This window comes from Rousettus aegyptiacus, unplaced genomic scaffold, assembly GCF_014176215.1.
Source record: "Rousettus aegyptiacus isolate mRouAeg1 unplaced genomic scaffold, mRouAeg1.p scaffold_m13_p_8, whole genome shotgun sequence".
In the NCBI taxonomy this organism is placed as follows: domain Eukaryota; kingdom Metazoa; phylum Chordata; class Mammalia; order Chiroptera; family Pteropodidae; genus Rousettus; species Rousettus aegyptiacus.
In genome coordinates this window covers 71,969,731-71,992,112 of record NW_023416311.1, presented here as the reverse complement: position 1 = coordinate 71,992,112, position 22,382 = coordinate 71,969,731, and the positions used below count along the sequence as shown (strand labels likewise).

Below are 22,382 nucleotides of genomic sequence, written 5' to 3'. Positions count from 1 at the left end.
TTTTAGGCCTAACTACGTACTACACATCAGCAACAACATAATTTTTTTTTCAAATATATTGCATTCACAGTTGCTTGAATCTGAGGTTGGTTGAATCTGCAGAGATGGAATCTGTGGATACTAAGGGCTGAGTGTATAACTGGGAGAAGTAATCTTTTTTCTTATATGCATGCTGTGAAGGATATGTTTTTGAATAAAGAATAAACTTTCCCCCACATTTGGGACATGTGAAGAGTTGTTTACTTTTTTTTTTTATTCCTTATGGAATGAATTTTTGGATATAAGAATGCAACCTCTTTTGCTTTCTTCCCACTTTATTTTTTCTGTAGAGGAAATGGGAAACTTTAGTCCTAGATAATGTAAACTTAGACTTCTGAAGTGGATATTGGCAAAATCTCAGTCAAAAAATTTAGCTGAGAAAAATACTTCTGGAAACTTTACTAAAGGGTACTCTAGTCATTTCTTGGATTTGTCAGATCATTAGAAAGCTATGAATATGGGTTACATTGTTTTGTCTGCTCATGTTTAGGAACATTATTAAAATAGTCTAAAAGCCTAAAGAAATTGTTTATTTTGCTATAGTTGTACATATTATTGTGCCGTTCAGTATCTTACTTAGAGGAATCTATAGTAGATATTTCTGTTTTGCCTCAGTGCCAGGAATAATTGGGCTTCTGTTCAATTTTTTTATATAGGCTGTGTGACTCAAGTTTTCTTTTGCAGTGCAAAGCTTAATTTGGGGCCAATGCCGGAGCCAGCCGGCTAAAGTTAATCAGTACCTGAAAGAGCGGGGTGAAGCCTAAGAAAAAAGAAGATAGGAAAGCGCTTCGGGAGAGCATACAGTCATTGCTGCAGCCCCGTCTTTATTTAGCACAGCCTTTATATAAGTTTTTGGATACAATAGCAAAGCACAGGGTACAATAATAAGGTACAGAGTACAATGGCAAAGCACAATGTACATTACCATAGGAATGCTCACATTTACATAAGTTCCTATTCTTTTCTGGGCTGTAAAACATTCCACTATTTTAGGAAGATTTCTTTAGGAGGCTAACCTCCCCGCCAGGATCAGTAATGTTTAACTCCACACCCTGCTTCCTAGAACCATTGTTTAAGCAGTCTCAGCAGCTGCTCCATGGCTGTCAGCTACGGGACTTCTAAAGTGCCTCAAAATGGCTCCCGACAGGCCAACCTGTAGCATGGTAAAATACTTCATATGACACATTTCAGGTACTAAAATCACGCTGACTTTATTATTTTACCTTCATTCCCCCTGCCCAGATATTTAAAAACCTGTCACTTTAAAACAACAAGCTACCGTTTATTATGCTAGGCACTGTACTAACCTCTTTGTATGCATTGTTTCATGTTTTTAAAAATTAAGTATTACATATGGCTTAAAAAGTCAAGTTTCTTCTGGTATTACATTTTTCTAAATACTGTATTCTATCTCTAATTAATGAATGTCATGACATTATTGACTTATTGTTATGGTACATAAGAATTTTAGCTTTCTAACAACTTTTTTTGCAGAAATAGAAAAACCCACCCTAAAATTAATGTGGAATCTCAAAGCACACTGAATAGCCAAAAACAAAACAAAACACTCAAAAAAGAAGAATCAAGTTGGAAAACACACTGATTTTAAAACTTACTACACAACTACAGTAATCGAAACTGTGGTACTGGTAAAGACAGACATGGACTGATGGAATAGACTAGAGAGCCCAGAAATAAACTGTTGCATATACTATGGTCCAATGATTTTTGACAAGGGTGCAAAGACACTTCAATGGGGAAAGGACAGTCTTCTCAACGATTGTTAAGGGAATCGGCTGTCCACATACAAAAGAATAAAGTTGGACCCTTATAAAAATACAAAAATTAACTCAAAATGGATCAAAGACAAATGGACTAGATAAAGTTCATTTTTTTCCTCATTGTCCAGTGAGTGAGGGATTGTGAGGAAGCCTAGATTTGTTAGAGGCAAAGTTATTTAAGTACATTATAATCGTATCTCTAAGTTGTAATTTATCCACTATTAGAATTTTTATTTTTGCTCTTCCTGCTTTATAAAAGAAGACACTGTTCATTGTACCCCCAGCATCAGACGAGCAGCTGACACAGGAGATATTAAGGAAATATTTGCTTAATGAATAAATGTGCTCTTAAAGGTTTTATTTCTTAGGGCAGCTTAATATGTGTTCAATATCCAGCTCTCATATAAGCATAAGCTTTTCCAAGTCCTGGAATACCCTTTTTATTAGCAGGGGAAGAAGTTAGCACAATAGAAAATGAATTGAGTCCTATTCCAAAGAAATTGAATGGCAGTTCATCAAACCAGAGCCCCGGGAAGCAGGACGGCCACGAAACTGTCGTTCAGCATCGGGACTCACAGGGCTCTTGGGCTGGCGATGACACAGGACCTCACGGGGTTAAACCCTGTCCCTTAATGGCTGAATTGGGGCGGGAGGGCGGTCGTTGCGTGTAACGTCGACCAATCACGGGCGACGTTTGGAGGCACGTACCGGGATTGAGTATCCTGACGTTTCAGGCATTGGGTTGCGGGGCAAGAAAGCCTGTTGAGCCCTAACCCCAAGCGGGTAAGCGGGAGGTGAAAGCACCAATTCTGTCCCGGCTCAGGCAGCTCTCTCGTTCTTCTCCCTTGTTCTGTGCCTGCTGCCATGTGGGCCATCCGGAGGTTAGCCCTGTGTCGGTGCGCCCGTGCTGTTGTCCTTGGGCCGCGTACCTATCACGGGGGCTCGGCGGACACGGTGGGCACGCAGCCGGACAAGGGCTCCGCCATCTACCAGGTATGCTGGGTGAGCAGCCCAAGCCTGCAGCCCCTGGGCGCAGTCTGTGATTCTCCTATTATGTCTCCGCTAGTGCCAGACCCACGGGACTAGGCGCTGGCTGGACTGGGAAGTAGGTGGAGGGCCGGCGCACTTGAACAGCTGTTGTTCTTTTCTCTGGAGCCGCAGCCATGATTCTGGGATGTACTAAGTGATCGTGAAGTTCGAAAAAAAAGTTTTTCAAATTAAATTGATTTTAGTTCACTTTTAGCATTAGCACTATACTTTGCATCTTTGAAATTAGTGCATCTCAAAACCGAGCTTAGCAATGTCACCCTGGGAGCTCGTTGAATATACAGCTGCTTTAAACCTCATCCTGGATCTTTTGGGTCCGTGAGGTGGGGTCCTGGTGTTTACATGTTTAATGAAGTATTGAGAGCATGGTGGCAACCAGTTTTGGGAACCACTAGCCTAAGAGAGCCAACCTTAAACCTTAAAAGTTGTGCTTATCAGACTTTAAATATTTGTTTATATTAATAGAAAATACGTGTCCCACTATAGCTTTGAATGGCTTTTCTTGACCCTGAGAGCTATTACAAGGCCAAAGAAGCTACTTGCAGCTTGTGAAATATAAGCTGGAAAATTTCAGTCTGTCTCAATGATTTCCAAGCTTTTACTGACAACATTTAAATTGCGCAAATAATTTTCAGAGAAGACATTTTAAAGAATTCCTGCCTTTGGCAAAACAAAATTGAAAGAAAATAAGCGATTGAAACAAACAATATCCAATGAGAGGCTTCCAAAAGTCTTTGGATTTCCTGGGGTTAGGAGAGAATGTTTAATTCAGAAACATTAAGTGGTTACTTTGGTCTAGGCACTATTTTAGGTATTTGGATAGATGAATAGGAATGGAATTATAATTCTGTGGGGAAGGTGAACAAGAAAGGAGGTAACTATAGTGCATTATGGTAAGTGTTGTCGAAAGCTTGAAAAGGTGTTTGCGGAAAACCACATAGGAGGAAATAATGAGTGCTTTGAATCTTGATGGTTGGAAAAGAGGTGGCCAGGTTCAGTAGAAGATGAGAGGCAAGACTGTACAAACTAAAGGAGCTACATGAACATAGGTACCAAGTTGTGAAAGTGTATAGTGGGTACGAGGACTTGGAAATCATGGCTAGGATGTGGAATTCATGGAGTAGATGAAATTGTGTGGCCAGATAAAGGAGCTTTGAGTGCAGAAGCCACAGGTAGATTTTATTTTTTAAGTATAATTTGTCAGTATTTCTGCATTGGGTAGAATCTCAGGATAGTGATAAATGGAACAGAAAAAATAAGATGTCATTCTAACCCTTTAAACTTAAGGAATATACAGCTTATAATCCTTATGATACAAAAGAAATAGAGATCAATTAAGTTCAGTAGATGTTTAAAGAAGAAAGTTGTTAAAATGAGTAAAAGTGGCCATAAAATGGTATTGGAGATGAGATGGAACACACAAAATTGGATAGATGGACAGAGAGGAGTGGTGGTAGTAAAGAACTTGAGCAAAGAGAGGGGCAGAAATTAATCTTTTCCATACAATGGAATGGCGATCACATAGGTGGGCGCGCGGCCTAGTGTGGACCCACATGGGTTGGCACATGATTTTCTCCATAACCCTTATTTTGGTACAAAAAATAATTGCTTTCTAATATTGCTCTCTTTGTTTCTGTTTTAGGAAAACTATGAACAAATGAAAGCACTAGTAAATCAACTCCGTGAACGAGCACAGAATATAAAACTAGGTAAACACTCATTTATTCTCCAGTTTATGCTTTTATTAACCTAAAAATAAAGAGTCAAAGTAAGAGGCAGCAAGCATTTGAGATCCAAAAGAATAGCCATTCTGGAAGCACTGATTCAGGCCAAAACCCAAATAGTGTTTCAATTAGGAGGTGAAGATGAGGAGTATTTATTAGAAAGTTAATGGGAATAATTACACAAATAGAAGGCATTTCTCTGGATGTTAATAAGCTAAGGAAGGAATTTCTATAGATGCTGATAAACTAACATAGAGATGATAATTCTAAAGAATGTCTTTAATTTTCAGTCCAGTAGTCATGTCTGCTTTCCTATTAGCTTTGCAAATAGTTACTTAGCAAACAATTCTGTTTTATGCCCAAGTCTAAAGGTAACTTGGGCCAGTTTTAACATTCCAAAGGTTTGAAGAATTGTATGCGCAGGGCAGTTTGTCTGAAATTGTAGTTCTGACTTCTTTTTGAATTGGCTCCATTTATGTTTTTCACACTTTTAATTAAAATATACCTTTACAAATTATTGGTTTTAGGAAAAACTAAACTTTTAACTCTTCAAGACTGTATTTGTTGGTATGCAGCTATTTTATTTTTTTCCTATTACTTGGCCAGATTTTCTGCTCATATAGCACCTCTACCATTTGGGGAAAAGTAGAAATTCAGGTTCATCAATTTTTAAACTATTGCTTCTTAAGGTTTCTTTCATCCACAGCATTACACTGAAATTTTTGTTTCACTTGAGGCAATTAAAATGTTTTTGGTTCATTAGTCATAGTCATACTGTTGTGCCCCGATTCGGAACCCCATTATCCGCGAAGGAAACAACAGGCGATGCAGTCACACAAGGGAGTTTATTAGCGAGCTCGGACCCAACTCCACACACAGCCAAAGCAGTGTGCAGGAGAAGGGCCCCTTCCTTAATCTTACAGACATATTTAAAGGGAAAAACTACAGAATGGGGTGACAGGTCTTGGCGTTGCAGGATTGGTGGGCAGGTAGCTGCAGGGGAGGTCTAACTAGCAAACAGTAGAAGGGGAATTCCAGGGCCATCCTTACAGGTTGACTAGGGGGTGGCTACCGTTTCCATAGCGTCCCTATAGTGATGGTCACACATGCAGTCTCACGGTAATTTCCAGGAATGGCTAAAACGGAGGCCCGTCACAAAATGGAGTCACTTTGGTTCTTCAATACTATATACTCAGTTTTTTAGTAATTATGCATTTTCTGCTGTCATATAATTTGGAAATAATTTATGGGTTTATTGCTAATTAAATAAATGAGAGTTCCTAACAACTAAATTGTCATTATTTTCTTTTCTCTGATTTTTATTTATTTATTTATTTATTAAATTCCAGTTCATTTTTTTCATACTCTCTCTCTCTTGCGCGCGCTCTCTCTCTCTCTCTCTCTCTCTCTCTCTCTCTCTCTCTCTATATATATATATATAATTTTTTTTTAACATTTTATTTTCCCCCACCCCTCTATTTTCTATTTTTAAATTGTGTACATACCAGGCACTCATTTGCTTAGAAGAAATAGCATCACAGAGAGGAATGTAAAATATTAACATGTAAACAAATACCACATTGTATGCTGTTGTACTGTTATTGCTCTATACTGCATTTTGAAGACTATGTGACTTGAAACTAAAGGCCATTTCCAAAATATATTACAAATACCTAACTTGAAAGGAGCTATATGAATTTTATAGCCTTCATTTAAAAAGAATTCTTCCTAATATCCTTATAGATAAAATCCATTTTATCTGTAAACCCGTGGTTTCGGAGTATTATTGCATTCTTAGGTATGAACTTATCACATTCAGAGGACATTCCCAGTAGAAGTCATTAGGGAAATAATTTAGATAAGTCTTGATGGGGTTTTCTTTAAATAAAAAAATATTTCTTATATTATTTTTTTTCTTCTGAGGACTTTAAGAATGGAGGCGAGATAATTGATTAATGGCAGATGAACAGAGCCCATCTAAAGTTGTCTATTCATTTGTTTAGTGTATTAGAGAAGAAATAAACTCAGTATTTTGGTCCTTTGTAGAATTTTGAGAGTGGTGGGCTAGATTAGTTTATTATTCTAATAATTAAATATCCTTGGTCTAATTATTTAATCCCTCTCAAAAATTTCAGTACCTCATGTATAACCTGGAGAATGGGTTCATGAATTACAGGCATTATTCACTTCAAACATGTATTTCTGTCTTCTTTTGACTTAACAGATTAATCAAATTTGATTGACAAGACCAGAAAATAGAGCCATTTGAAATAACTTGGTTTCTTGGTTCTTTATAGAGTAATTTAGTGTCAAATCAGTTAAATCCTCTAACAGTTACCATGACATGAACAAACAGATAGGAAACTCAGTGTGGGACCAGTTAAAGCAAAGACCTCATTCAGATGGCAGTAATTGCTCCCATTCTATCTATAAGGGTATTGGGGAGAAATTTTATTTTATTTTATATCTTATTATTTTATTTTTTTGTATTTATTTAGGTGAGGCAACCTTTGGTTGTCCTCACAGATCGCAAGGACCTTGTCAGTTTACAATCCCTTGTTTTTTTTGTTTTTTATGCCTACCACACCTGGTCTTCCTAGGTGGTCTTCCATCTAAGTACTAACCAGACCCGGCCCTACTTAGCTTCTGAGAGCAGATGGGATTAGGCTTGTTCAGGGCGGCATGGCCTTAAATAAGGGTAGACTTTTTAAAAAAATAAAGGCTGTAAATTTCACATGGCTCCTTCCAGGATAGGTACTCAAAACATATTAAGAATGTTATTTTGAAAGTGGATGTCGTGTTCGGTCTCTGGTTTCATGTCATAGAAATCCAAACCAAACTTGTTTAATCCAGAAGGCAGCATTTAGTGGTTATTGTAACCATGTCTTGGAAAGGCAGTGTTGACTGGACCCAGGGGCTCCCGCATTCCAGGACACACTGTTTCTGCCACCATCTCTCATCTCAGGATGTGTACATGTAGGTGTGGACCTCATGCTCTTCAGGCTTCTCCTTGAGGTGGGGACTAGGATGTTGACAAGGCCAGCGATTACATCCTTATAGTTTATGACCTGAAAAAGAGCAAGTTATCCTTTCATCTCCAATTTGGAAAATTCTTATCGTTTCACTTGTGTTCCATGTTCGCTTCTTGGCCCAGTCACTATGTTCACGGGTTGTGGTACTTAACTATGCCAGCCTGGACCCAGGCTCATCCAGGGCTTTAGGATGCTGCGACTGGCAGCTCTTAGAACTTACTGGTGGTGGCAGTACCATTTTCAGGAGAAGCAAGCAGTCATAAGCAATGAATGTCAGTTATACTGGCCCCAGCCAACCTTAATTTACCTTCTCTAGCTAGGTAAATAGGAGAATTACTTATAGAAACAGCATTAGTGGACATTTGTCATTCTTTTTGACCAGACAGCTCTTGAACACCTATTCTAGTGTGGAGAGATTATGTTCAAAAGTGACTTGAGTTTTGGTTGTAATTTGAGGGGGGCAAGATAACCTGCTGGTAGGCTTCTCTGAAAGATAATTGTAATCATACTCTTGAAGCCATTTTGGACGTTCAGATGAGTGGGTTTGAATAAGAGGAGATAAAGAGTCTTCTGGTACTGAGCACCTGCTGAGGATGGGGTGAGGAAGGATAGGGGGTTGATGAATCTAGGTCTGAGTAGGACTCTTTGGGGGAAGGAAGAGGGAAAGAAGGCGGAGAGGACAAACTCAGACTTCTTCACAATTTTGCCTAGAATCGGTCTTGTTATGCCATGAAAATGGATGTTACATCAACAAGTATAATTTAAAAGTATATATTTACAGAAATTTTGGAAATTAGAGAAAAACATAAAGAAGAAAAGGAAATAATTACCCATAAACAATTCCTCCATACATATATTTTTTTATGTAATTCTGGTCAGTCTTATAATAACTTTAACAACAAAATGTGTGTACGTGTCTGCGTTTGTGTTTTGGGGGGGTTTGTGCACTTTGTTCTAGATAGTTATGATTTTACTATGCGAATGCTCATTGGCTAGCCTTGCAGTTATTGTGTTGATCAAGAGTTGGGAATATTATTCATTTTCCTATTTTTCCCCCCTTGTGCCATTGTAGAATTTGGACATTCTGACATTTAAATTAATAAAATTTCTTAAATTTCAGACAGGAGGAAGGGACAGTGTTTCAAGTTACTTCGCAAGTTAACCCCTGAGATTTTCATTTGAGAGAACTTGTGATAAATAAGTTGACAAAAATTAGTGGACTTTTTGCTCTCCTTTTTGTTTTGTCCTTTCTTACTGCCTCACTTCTGCCTTTGTTTCAGGTCGTTTTCTCAGGGCACTATCTTTAATCTCCCCTTTGTTGCTGATTGAGCATGCATGTAAGATTGCTCCAGGAGTGGCTTAGTCATTTCTGTAGGTGGAAAAGGATTACCCCTGCTGTGTTATTTATAATAGCCAGAACTAAGTGCTTTGATTAACACAAGTTAATTGAAGGGTTGTGTTGTGATAGAGTCAGAATTGCTTAGTTTTTATAAAGCTGAGTGAGAACTTTAATGATAGAGTAAAATCACAAGCAGTTTTGGTGGTTGAAACAGGGGTCTTTTAAGGACCTAAAGATAAGGCTTGTGTAGTTTTTGAAAACATTTTAAAGTGGAAGTTAAATTTTAGGCATGTAGTTCCAACAATGCAGGTAGAACAGCTTAAGTGACTATAATTAGACACTTGTGCTGTGCATGCCAACACAGATAGTTGTGTGGTGACTGTCCCCTGGTGACAGCGACTGAAAGATGCTACAAACTCTAAAATGATTCCTAGCTTCGAGGATCTTAAAAAGTGAACAAAATGTATGTCTTAGAAATGATGCAGTATGATAAATGGAGATGCAATATGGTAAATGAGATAGAAGGAAACAGGCTTATCTGGCTCAGGGTATGTGGGAATGGAGATAATTAACACAAAATCTTTAAGAGTAATCCTTGGAAAACTAAGATGCTTTGTCTTCCTCTCTTTTTGTTGGTGGTCACATACCTTTGGCTAGTTTAAATGCCAGAGGAGCTTAATTCTGTCATCTGAGAATCTGCATCAGAATAGCCCTCTTTCTGGTTTTTCTTAATAAAACCAGAATTTACTAGCTGTTCCAAACTGCAAATTCAAACTCTAGGCAGAATTAAGAAAGATGATGTCTAAGTACTTAAAAAATTTTATCACTTCTTTGTCATCCCAGCCTCTCTTGCCACCCCTTCCACTGCTAGCCCCTTAGTAGGTACTTATGTTACCTGACTCTCCAAAGACCCTCACCAAGACCTGGTCTTCCTTGTAGCGTTTTAGGTTCATTTTTCTTTTACCATTTATTTTTAAACAGATTCGGTAAGGTATAATTTACACAAAATGAACCATATCATCTAAAGAGTACACTTTCAGTTTTGACATATGTGTATATACCCATGAAACTATCGCTGCAATCAGCGGAATGAATGTTTTACTCCCAGAAGTTTCCTCTGCTCCTTTGTAACGCCTCTGACCTCCCTTACTTCTTATATCCCTAAACCCACCTCAGCAGGGAACTTCCCTGTGGTTGGGAGAAAAGAGAAGAGATTTGGTTTAATTACACTACATTGCAACTAAATCTTTCCTTCTCAATTATTTTCATTTAAAAATAAGATTACGAGTATGATTTTCTTATAAACTTAAGGCAGATTTAATCTTAAAAATATACTATCCACCACTTAAGAAGAAAAAAAAATTCCTTTAGATACAGGGAAGGGTCCTGGTGTGAAACATAAGGCCATATACTTGGAAATAGTGTGAAATAGTTTGAAATAGTTTGAACTTATTTTCTCACCTAAAAAAAAAAAAAACAAAGAAATAGCTTTCTTAAACAGCTGAATATTTTATTAGACAGAGTATGTTAAGATGAAATTCTTGAGCAGCAGTCAAAATAAGCGTATTAAGGTACAATTTGATTCTTCTGATCTGTTAGCTTGGTTTCCTGTGAGTGGGTTATAGATATTTCCAAGACCCAGAGCCCAGTAGCCCTCAGGCTGAGTGAGGTTTGGTGGGCCTCTCACCTCAAAGGAGCCTCATCAGGTTACCACAGTGGACTTTTAAATTATTGTAATTTTCTTTGTCTGGAATAACATCAGGAAACACCAAAGACCAACCAACCTCTGAGTCAAGATACTAACAAAAGGAGACTTTTAATTGCTGTGTGAATTGTTTAATTGTCTACTATTTGGAGACAGCCTAAAAAATTATGGGTTACTAATGGCACCTTTACGTTTTGCTCTAATCATGGAAGTCATTTCTAAAATAATGCTCATTCTCATTAGATACAGAGAGTATTTTGATTGTTGACACCTTGGGGGTGGAGGAATGAGTGAGGGATGGGAGAGGGTATTAAGAGGTACAAATTGCTGGTTACAAAATAGCCATGGAGAGGTATAACATGGGAATACAATCAGCTGTATCATAATGACAATGTATGGTGACAGATGGGTACTGGATTTATCGGGGTGCTGGAGCCAGCCGGCTGAAGTCTATCAGTACCTGAAAGAGGGGGGTGAAGCCTAAGGGAAAAAAGAGAAGACAGGAAAGATCTTTCCGGGAGGGCATACAGTCAGAGCTGCAGCCCTGAGTTTATTTAGCATAGCCTTTTTATGTGATTTTTGAATACCATAATCAATCACCACGTTGCCATAGCAAAGCACACCATAAATATCTAAAACAATGCTTGTCAATTACATAAGATCCTACATGTTCTTGTTTCCATGGTAGGATAACATTCCATTACCTTAAAAGGTGACTTTATGAGGCTTACCGAGGTGACCATTGTTTTAAACTCATCAGCCATACCATGGCTTTTAGCTACGTGACTTCTTCAGTGCCTCATAATGGCTTCTCAAAATGGCTCCAGACTTCGGGGTGATCGCTTTGTAAGTTATGTAAATGTCCAATCACTGTGTTGTATACCCACAAGTAATATAGTATTGTTTGTCAACTATAATTGAAAAAATATATATATATAAATTAAAAATAAAAGAAAATACAATAGTTCTTTTTACCTGGTACAAAGGAAGGTAGCAATTTTTTAAATTTTATTTAACACAGTGCTCTATATTTGTAGTAGGTATTTAATAAATGCGATGAGGATGAGGCAGTATTTGCAATGCATGAGTTGCAGAGAAAGTACTGTGTTATTTCATTAAATACTGATGAATTCAGAAAATGTATGATATGCTGTGAAATCCCGGATAGATTGACACCAGTTTAATTATTTACTTCACAAAATTGACAGCTTGTAAATTGAGCCATCTGAAAAATTAGCTATTTCTCATGATATGTTGAAATTTTCAAAGCTCTATATTTTGGATTAAGTGTCTTATGGTTTTTTGGCATTACGTTAAATGGATACCTTGTATCATGTTAACCTAATCTGATTTTGTTGTCATCCTAGGAGGTAGCAAGGAAGCCCGAGAACTCCACAAATCAAGAGGAAAACTATTAGCCAGAGAAAGAGTCGATTGCCTTGTGGACCCAGGGTTAGTATATACCCAAGTGCTAACTCAGTGTTCTCTATTCCATGGCACTTTCTTAGATAGTTTTTTGTTTGTTTGTTTTTAGACACTTTTATAAATCAGCGATTTTAACTTCTGGTTCTTATGGTAAGATTTTCAATACCAAATGTTTATCAAGAGGCTACTGTATGTCATGCACTGTTCTAGGTGCTAGTGATAACATCAGTCAGCAAAATAGACAAAGATCCTTGTCCAACTGGAGTTTACATTGTAGCAGGAGATCGAAAATAAATGATAAATGTTGTAAATTATATAGTATATTAGAAGCTGGGAAATGGGAAGAAGAAAAAGTAGACTAGAGTAAGGGAGCAGAAAATGAGGGTCAAATTGTAGTTTAAAATAAGATCGTTAGGGTAGGCCTCGTTGAGAAGGTGACATATTTAGAGAAAGTTCTGTAAATATATGGGGAAAAATGGTTTCAGGCAGAGGAAATGGCAAGTACGAGGGCCCTGAGGTGGGAATGTGCTGGATATGCTGATAGGCTCAGGGAGCCAGGAGGCCAGTGTGGTTGGGGTAGAGGGTATGAAGGAGAGAATACTAGGAAATGGGGTCAAATTCCACAAGATCTTGTAGGCCAGTATAAGAGTTTTGGCTCTTCCTGTGAGAGAAATGGGGAGCTTTTGTGGGGTTTTGAACAGGAGACTATTTGACCTAGCTGATTTATGTTTGAAAAGAGTTATTCTGGCTTCTGTGTTGTAAGTAGACTGCGGGCAGCAAGGGTGGGAGCACCGAGACCAGTTGGAGGGCTATCGCAGTGATTCAAGAGAGACGTGATGGTGACTTGGACTATGTTACTAGTAGTGGAGGTGAAGAGAATGTCAGGTTCTGGATGTGTTGTCAAGACAGAGCTAACCCAACAGGATTTCCTGAAGGATTGGATTTGGGAGGCGGGGGAGGTGGAGAGAAGGAAATGAATATTCCAAAAGTATTTTTTATGACATCCACACACACACCCAACCGAGAAACAAACACTTCTAACACTTACCATATGTCCTTCTAGACCATATATATTCGTATGTGTAAGTTAGAGCTAGAATAATATAGTGGTTAAGAGCCTGGTCCCAGATTACTTATTATAATCCAGCTCTGTCACTTACTAGCTGTGTGACCTTAGACAAACGACTTAATCTCTGTGTTTTAATTTCCTCATCAGTCAATAGAGATCATAATGGGATCCATCACAGAAGGTAGTTCTTAGGAATAAATGACTTAGATTTTCAAAAGTCCTAGAAGAGAGCCTGGCACCTGGTAAATTTTAGGTGCTATTCTTTTTCTATATTAATAAACATATTTGTACAACAGCTTTTAAAGTAAGTACCTGGTTTTCTGTTGAATGTCTATGCCTTATAAATCCTGAAAGTATTCATACTAGATTTTGTTTTAGTTATTCTTTTTGCAGATTTTATATACAACATGCATATTTGAAACACTGACTCATTAAAGAAAAAAAAATCATTTTTCCCCCCTCAGGTCTCCATTTCTGGAATTATCCCAGTTTGCAGGTTACCAGTTGTATGACAATGAGGAGATTCCTGCAGGTGGCATTATTACAGGCATTGGGAGAGTATCAGGGTGAGTATTCTCCTTACACTCCACATTGTGGGGCAGGGAAAAGAAGTAATTCTACCACTGCGGCTGCTAAATTTAAACAAGAGAAACCAGGAATGCCTGCAGCCAGCTCTGCATGAATGGTGATAGCTGATCTCCTGAAGGCACAGAGCTCAGGGAGATGGTAGAGAAACACCATACCAGCATCTAAGGGAATAGACCTGAGGCCTGAGCCCATTGCTGAGTCACAGTGTGGACTCTTGAGTAGAAAGGCCTGGTTCTGTGCCCACCTTTGAAGGCAGGCTTTAGGGTTAGTCCCACTTGAACCATGTGGATTAAAAATATAGAAGAGCCAGTTTCTGAAAGAAAGTTTAGTTCTGTTTGTCAACATAAGAGATACTGGGTAGGCAAACAAATGTACAATACAGTCTTTTGTGGACTGATTTTCTTTCTCATTCTGTAACATGTTTGTGACCTTTTAATAGATGAATAAAAGTGGCTGTGTCTCTTTTCCAAGGTCAGATATCTAGCAAGTGGCAGAGCCAGAATTTCAGCCTGGCTTTGTCTCACTCCACAGCCTGGCCTCTCTCCATTCCTGTGCAGCATGACCAGGGCAGGGAAGTGTGAACACACTCTAGAGGTACTGGGTTATGGCCCAACCATCTGCTCAGAGCCTAAAATCCCTTTGACGTCTAGTTTGTTTAATGTTAAAGTCATTAAACATTTTCATTCCACTTGTGGAAAAAGACTTTATATTTCCTGTCCACGTAAGAAATTCCCAAACCTGAAGAGAGTTTTTCTAAGAGTTTATTTGAGCCAAACTGAGGATATATGTTGGGGAGCAAGATATCAAATACTCGTCAGAATAACAATTTTGCAGCTTTTTTTATGCATTTGAAATTAAGGAGCTAACGAAGATTACATGGAGATGGGAGAAAGCAAGGCGAGGATTGGGTTACAGGGTAGTTAACAAGATTATGTGAGCTCTTGAGGGTGGTTTCACTTATTTCAAAGGGGTGTTAACCTAGATGCACAGAAACTGTGGACAGGGCTTGCTTAAGGCAAAGATAAACCTTTTACTAAAAAAGTTATATGCCTGGGGTGTGACTACCCACCTTGACCTGGCCAGTTAGAAATTTATGATGAGATCACCCTGTGAGGTTACTGTCCCTAAAGCTCCTTTCTTTTTTCATCCACAGAGCTAGTGAATAAAATTGATGCTCAAAGGAGAGGAGCCCTGTTAGTTGTGGTGAGAGCACTGCTGACCACATACCCTAGAATGATAAGCACAGCACTACCTGAGGCTGTGTGCTCATGTCCTGTTCTCTACTTTGTTTTCAGTAGGGATTTAATGAGTTACTTTTTAGAATTCTAGAGAACGAAAAGTGAGAAAACAGGAAAATCATAAATATAAAGAAAATTAAATTTTGTAAAGAACATTTTATTGTTCTCTCAAGCTTCAAGTGAACCTCTGATCTTCAGATTTCCTGGCAGTGTTAAGGAGTTTCCCTAACCGACTTTCTGCATTCACCACCCTGCTCTTTGTGTGTTACTTGTGGGCTGAGGTACCCAGCAAATTGATTTTGGTGAGATAGGGCACCACCATTGACTCATTATAGTATTTGTTTTCAATATACTATTTTAAAGTTTGCATCTATTGTTACATTAAGCAAAATAAATGTTGTATTTTAAAATTCTTTTTGTTTTGTAGAAAAGCAAATGGCAATAATGTTGAACTTCCGAAAACATGAAAAATAAATACTCTTGATGCGTCAGCTTTCATTTTTGCAAATTACCTTCCTTAAAGGAAACTTTAAGGAAGGTTTATTAAGAGGGATTTTCTCACCCTTGAGACTTGGATTTTAAAAATATTATTATTATTATCTTGTTAGGACCCTTTCATTCAAATAGTTATTATGAAATGTGGCTTAAGTTACTAATTCTTCACTGCTAATATAGGATTGATGATTTTAAAAATCAAGTACGCATTTGTAATCTTGTTCAAAGTGATCATTTTATGTTATATAAATGAATATGTGAACTATGATTAAAGCTTGCTTTTATATCATATGACTGTCTCCTAATGATTGTTATTGGTGATATGTACTAGAAGTTGAAGGTGGCATTAGAATGTCTTAGAAAGCGATATAATTGGTCTAACTTTGAAGAAATCTCTCATATTCTCTTCTTGTGAACTTTCTGCCTTTCAGAGTAGAATGCATGATTGTTGCCAATGATGCCACTGTCAAAGGAGGCAGCTACTACCCAGTGACTGTGAAAAAACATGTACGGGCACTAGAAATTGCATTGCAAAACAAGCTCCACTGCATCTACTTGGGCAAGTGACAGTGTTATAAAATAAACTATTTTTAGCTGGTAAGATATAAGACTGTTTAAACAGCGGTCCCCAACCTTTTCGGCACCAGGGACCAGTGCTCCTATGACAATCTAACGCCTGATGGTCTGGGGCGGGGCTGAGGCCATGATGCTAGCGCTGGGAAGTGGCTGCAAATAAGATGAAGCTTCACTCGCTCACCACTGCTCATCTCCTGCTGTGTGGCCCTGTTCCTAACAGGCCATGTACTGGTACCAGTCCATAGTCCAGGGGTTGGGGACCCCTGGTTTGGAAGGCTATATACATAACGTTATCAATTTGTAGTTGTAACTATTAGTTTCTCCCATAATTACAAAAAAAAGCATGTTTTTTGCTGGAAACTTGGAGAAAAAGTAAACTAGATCTACAATAATATCACTGAGAAATAGAATTCCTAACAGTATTTTGGCATACCAGTTTTTTCTCTACAAATGTGTGTTTTTTTTCCTTCTATGTGTTTTGTTTTTCTATTAACCACAGTGGGTTCAAACTGTGAAAAACTAGTAGCTAATATTAGTTTATGGATCTGTTGAATGCCAGGTACTATGTTAAATGCTTGAGTATGTATATAATCTGAGTAGATATAATTTGAATAAATTTAATTTTAATTAAATAAGTTTTTTTCAATTATAATTGACATACAATATTATGTTAGTTTCAGGTATAAAACAGTCATTAAACATATACTTTATGAATGATAACCCCAATAAGTCTAGTAAGAAAATTTAATTTTCAATGAAAACAAATTTATATTTAAAATTAAAAGACATTTAAATCTAAGGATATTTTGAAAAGAACATAAAAGCAAGGCAATATAAAATTGTTGCTTCCTGAATACTGGTTTAATTTGATAAAATACCAACATATATTGTTCATTTATGTGGATATTTGAACAGATACTGATATAGAGATTTTTTTTTTCTATAAAAGTGACTTTACCTGGTGACTTACAGTGTAAACTGCTTTGCATATATAGAATAGAGCAAATAAGGACCTATTGCTAGCAGGTGCTGTGCAAATACTGCAGGGAATGCAGCGAAGAGTATTATGTTGTTCCTATCTCGACTGGAGACAAGATATAATATACCATATGACAAAAAAAGACTTATGGTTGTAGGCAAGAGCGATAGGTATAGGACTAGCTTCCTTATTGTGGCATTAATATGTGTGCTTACAGTATGTGCTGAACTAAGTACTTTACACACATTATTTTATGTCCTCCCAATAACAACTCTATGAGATAGCTTCTGTTGTTATCTTCATTTCCGAGGTGAGGGGACGGAGGCATAGAATGACTAGGAAACACAGCTCTGTAGTAACCACATAATGTTTTGAACTCAACTGACATTCTAATTCACCACTCTAATCTGCAGTAAAAACAGTACCAGAAGGTAATATGTGATAAATTGCCACATGAATTCTGTAGAGAGTATTTGTATTGGCTTTAAAGAGGGAAAGATACTTTTTGTTTAGCTGAACTGGTTAACATTTACGGTGTTTTGGGGACTTTCGCTGATCCTCAAAGGAGAGAATGTCCTACACATGTCAAGTAAATTTTTGCATAGGGGTAGGAAAGCCTATTGGATTTGAGGAAAATTGTGAATCCTTTTGGCTGTATTGGGGGATTGGAGAAAGATGCTGCAGAATAGATTAGAGAGATAGGGCAAATTTTTTGTGAATGTGATTAAGAACTGATGCTGTCATTGATAGAAGCCTTCTTACGTGTAGCATATTTTGTTCATAGAGATGTACTTATTTCTGTCATTTCCCTTGTTTTCAGTTGACTCAGGAGGGGCAAACTTATCTCGACAAGGAGATATGTTTTTAGATCGAGACCACTTTGGCCGAATATTCTATTATCAGGCAATTCTGTCTTCTGAAGGTCTCGCACAGGTAATTTCTCATTTAATGAGATGTTTTGCCTTTTGCCCTAAATGACTTTGATAATTAGGTACTCTGAGTGACTTAAAACAGAAGTTAATTCAGAATTTAGTTTTTTTCCCACAGAAAGTAATTTAAAGTTGTCTCCAGACAGATTCTTTGTTAATTATAGGAATACACTTATACTGTTTTAATGGGTATTAACCAAAAACAGTTGTTGTTTTTTTACAAAAGAGTGGGCACTGAGTAATTGTATTTTTTTTTCAGGGCTATACCCTGAGGAAAATCTAGTATATGTCTGAGGAGACATGTGCAAGAAAGTAGCTGTTGTGTTTATTACAGCAAAAATTGAAGAGCAACTTAAATGATCATTAATGGGGGATTAATAATACAAATTTTAGCTGTTACAGTGAATGAATAGAATTGCATACATCAGTATAAATAAATCTAAAAAATATGTTGAGTAAAAAATAATGGAATAAATAGACAGCCAATGCTATGTATGTAAAGCTTAAATATGTCAAATAATACTATTATATATCTAAACATGTACGTGTGAACAATACACTTAGCTTTAAAGCAGTGGTTACCTTTGAGGTGGGAGAGAGGAGAAAGGAGTCAGGTAGGAGGTATGTAGAGACATTAATTATATCTGAAATGTTTTATTCCTTAAAAAAAAATTTGAAGTAAATTTGGCCAAATGTCAAGATTTATTAAGAGTTGGTATTAGGTTGAAGGATATTTATTTTTTCATTCTCTAATCTTTTTTGCATGTTTGAAATACTTATAATACTGATGCAACTCCTTCGTTTATATTTTATTATTGGATTTTAAGTTTTTATTAATATTCTAATTAGTTTTCACTTGCAATTATTATATCTCTTATTTTTTATTTTCTATTAATAGAATGTTATTATGTATTTTACTGTTCTGTAGTGACCTTGCCCATCTCTGTGCTTTATTTATCTTAATAAGAACTTCAGCTTTGCTCAGTTTTGCATGATGGCTCTTCCATTAGCTGATGTGAAATTCTTATTGTGATCTCTTGTTTTATAGGGGAAATTAGCCCATTTAGTCTGGTATTATAATTTATATAGCTGTACTGACCTTACATGGGCTTCCTAGGGCTTCCGTAACAAATTACCACAAAGGGTGACTTAAAATAATAAAAATACTCCCTCAAATTCTGGAGGCTAGAAGTCTGAAATCAAGGGGGTGGCAAGGCTGTGCTCCCTCAGACTGCTTTAAGGAAAATTCTGTTCCTTGCTTCTTCCAGCTTCTGGTGGCTCCAGACGTTCCTTTACCTTGGGGGTACATGACTCCAGTCTCTCCTTTGGTCTTCACACAGCCTTCTCCTCAGTGTGTCTGCGTCTTCTCTTCTCTCATAAGGACACTTGTCATTGGGATTAGGGCCCACCCAGGTAATCCAGAATAATCTTATCTCAAGATCCTTAATTACATCTGGGACTTTTTCCAAATAAAGTCACATTCCTAGGTTCTGGGGATTTGAGTGTGGACATTTCTTTTGGGGGCTACTATTCAACCGACCGTAAACTGTCACCTTGCAATCTCATTCTTTCTCTTTTTGTTCGTGTAGCTTTTGTGGAAACTGTATAAAACATTAACTAACACTGTTTTTTTAAATTTTATGGAAAGTCTATTGTAAACCAGGCACTATGCTGGTCAATGAAACCAGGTATGGTTTCTGCTCCTGTGGAACATAAAGGTTGAAGTGCTTTAGAAACCAGGTCGTCTTAAAATTAAAAGGGTCCATATATTTTTGAATAAGCGGTACCTCCCTGTGATAAAAAAAAATCTAAAATGTCTAAAAGGCGTTTGACTGAATGTACTTTCCTTTTGCCTATTTTATTTTTGTTTCCTAAACATGTTCACATCAGTATTTCTTTAACAGAGCCAGTTCTCTTAGCATTTTTTTTTCTTTTTCACTCCAGTAGGAAGTTTATGGTTGAGGTTTGCCTTTCAATATTTTTATGAACCTCTTGGAATTAAAAAAAAAATTAATTGTTATTACATACTAGTCTCTATAGTACCTGTTCAGTATGTGATCTTTTCAGTATATGAACTCTAAACCTGGTATCTGCACTGAAGCTATTGCTACATGCTTTACTAAAAAAGTTAGGCTATGTGTGAGCCATGTTTAGTTGCAGCTCCTCAAGCCTTTCACTTTTTTGTTTGTTTGTTTCTGCCTATTATTTGTTCTTCTCTTTGGAGATGTACTTATAATATTCTCGGGTGTTCCTCTTTCCCACCTTGGCTTAGCTCATTATTTTTGAAATTATTTTCTTCGCTTTAGATCTTGTTAATTGCTTTGAGGGGCTTAGTTAGGACAGGCACTGTATATCATTATTTTTAAAATGCATTTCAACCTGTTCATGAGGATATATAGAGTCTGAGGGGGACAAGTTACTCTGTTTGACTGCTTTGAGGCTCTCTGATAAAAAGATTAAGGAAGAGACACAACATTCTGTGTAAAACAGACTTTTTGTTTTCTGTATACATTTCAACCTATCCAGTTAACACGGATAAGCATGAGTATTCTAGAATCAGCAGTGTGATCAGTCACAATAGTTGATAATGTTCTTTATTCTGGACAGCTCTATAATTGACGTGTATTTTGTGGCTTTTATTTTGTAATGGTTCCTCAAGTACAGTAGGAAAAAAATGTGATACAGCCAGTATTTGCTTTCCACAATTACTTTGAAATACAAAAGATGTAAAATTAGAGATTTAAAAAACATTATTATGTTTTTAATGGCTTTTCCATCCAGCAACTGAAACTTTTTTCCCCTCCAAGTTGTAATACATTTATTTAGCACCATATGCTTTTGAACTGTTGGTAGTCTTCTGCCATTTTTCAGTGGAAGGATAGAGATCTAGAGTTCACACAGCTTTTCAGAATTAGATATAAAACCTCTTGACTTCCTTTCAGAGACCCTTTCCATAGGGCAGGCTGCTGCTGAGTGACCTACAATTTGTAATTTGTTTTGGGTGCGTGAGAACCAGTCTCTATTTGTTCAGGCAAGACATGGAGGATAATGAAATTTTGTCTAAAGATTTTTAACGACTATTATCTCTCTTTTGTAGCATCTCATTTCCGTTTGCTCAAAATTTTGCTTGTGCCTTTTGTGATAGTGGTGACAATTATCGTTCCTCTCGGGCACACATCATCCTTAGCCTTCTTGCAGCAGTGGACTCAGTGGCAAAGCTCGTCTTGGTCTACATGCATGCTGTTTTGTGAGAGAGTAAATGGCTTCGAATTAAATGGTGACATTGTGTGACAGTGGCAATTTATCTGTGTTCTTTTATTTAATTTTTATTCCTATTATTAGAATTTGCTTTAGCAATATTAAGTTTTGTTCCCGTTAGATACATGTGACTGGAAGAGCCTTTCTTATAGATGGAAAATTTGAGAATTTTTATTTTCGTGTACTTAGTAACTCTAGCTTTTGCTTTAAAAAATTTTGTTATAGCAGTTTGTAAGATGTAATTTACATACCATACAATTTACCCATTTAATATGTACAATTTAATTGTTTTTAGGATATTCAGAGTTGAATCAATTTTAGAACATTTTTATCACCCCTGAAGGAAATGCCTGTTCATTAGCAATTATTCTCCATTTCTTTCCAGTGTCTCCAGCCTCTGCCAACCACTAATTCATTTTCTGTCTCTGTGGATTTGTCTGTTCTAGACATTTTATATAAACGGAATCATATAATAAGTGATCTTTTGTGACTGGTTTCTCTCAGCATAGTGGTTTCAAGGTTTACCTATGTCTTTCTCTTGATTTTTTTTTATCATTCTCTGGGATGGTATGGAATCCTGTTTATGGCTTGAGTCACCTCTCTGGAATAGAGGAGTGGTTTACGGATAGATCGAAGAGTAACAACAAAGTATTTGTAAATGAAGACTGTCCCAAGTCTTCAGGTATGCTTTGGTTATAGTCACTTAGGGTAGATGGTTTTGATCTCTGTGTTAGCTATCTACTGCTGCAGAACAAATTACCCCAAAACTGAGCAGTTCAAAACAACAGCATTTATTATCTGCAGTTCCTATGGGTTATGAGTCTGAGCACAGCCTAGCTGGATCCTCTATCTCTGGGTCTCTTACATGACTGCAGTCATCTCAAGGTTCAGCTAGGAAGGATCCACCCCCTAGCTCACAGGATTCAGTCGCTGGCAGGATTTAGTTCTTTGCAGGCCTCACTCAGTTCCTTATGAGCTGCTGGCTGGAGGTCTTTCTAAGTTCTTTCTAATGCGGGCCTCTCTGTAGAGCATCTCACCATGTGTCAACTGCCTACATCAAGGGCAAGAGAGAGGGCCAGCAAGGTGGAAGAGACAGTCTCTTATAACTTGATCACAGAAGTAACATCTGCCATTTGATAAAAGGACATCACCAGATCT

General features: G+C 37.3%; 1 protein-coding gene across 1 annotated transcript in view; it reads left to right on the top strand.

Annotated features, from left to right (window-relative positions):
• The first annotated feature begins 2,543 nt into the window (after nt 1-2,543).
• The window catches only part of MCCC2 (methylcrotonoyl-CoA carboxylase 2), a 51,910-nt gene continuing 32,071 nt past the window's right edge, over nt 2,544-22,382 (top strand). Inside the window, exons 1-6 of the mRNA XM_016122202.2 lie at nt 2,544-2,813; nt 4,510-4,576; nt 12,035-12,119; nt 13,626-13,727; nt 15,914-16,041; nt 17,858-17,970. Of these exons, the coding sequence (XP_015977688.2) occupies nt 2,685-2,813; nt 4,510-4,576; nt 12,035-12,119; nt 13,626-13,727; nt 15,914-16,041; nt 17,858-17,970 (624 nt within the window). The 5' untranslated portion in view covers nt 2,544-2,684. The remainder of the gene's footprint in view (nt 2,814-4,509; nt 4,577-12,034; nt 12,120-13,625; nt 13,728-15,913; nt 16,042-17,857; nt 17,971-22,382) is intronic.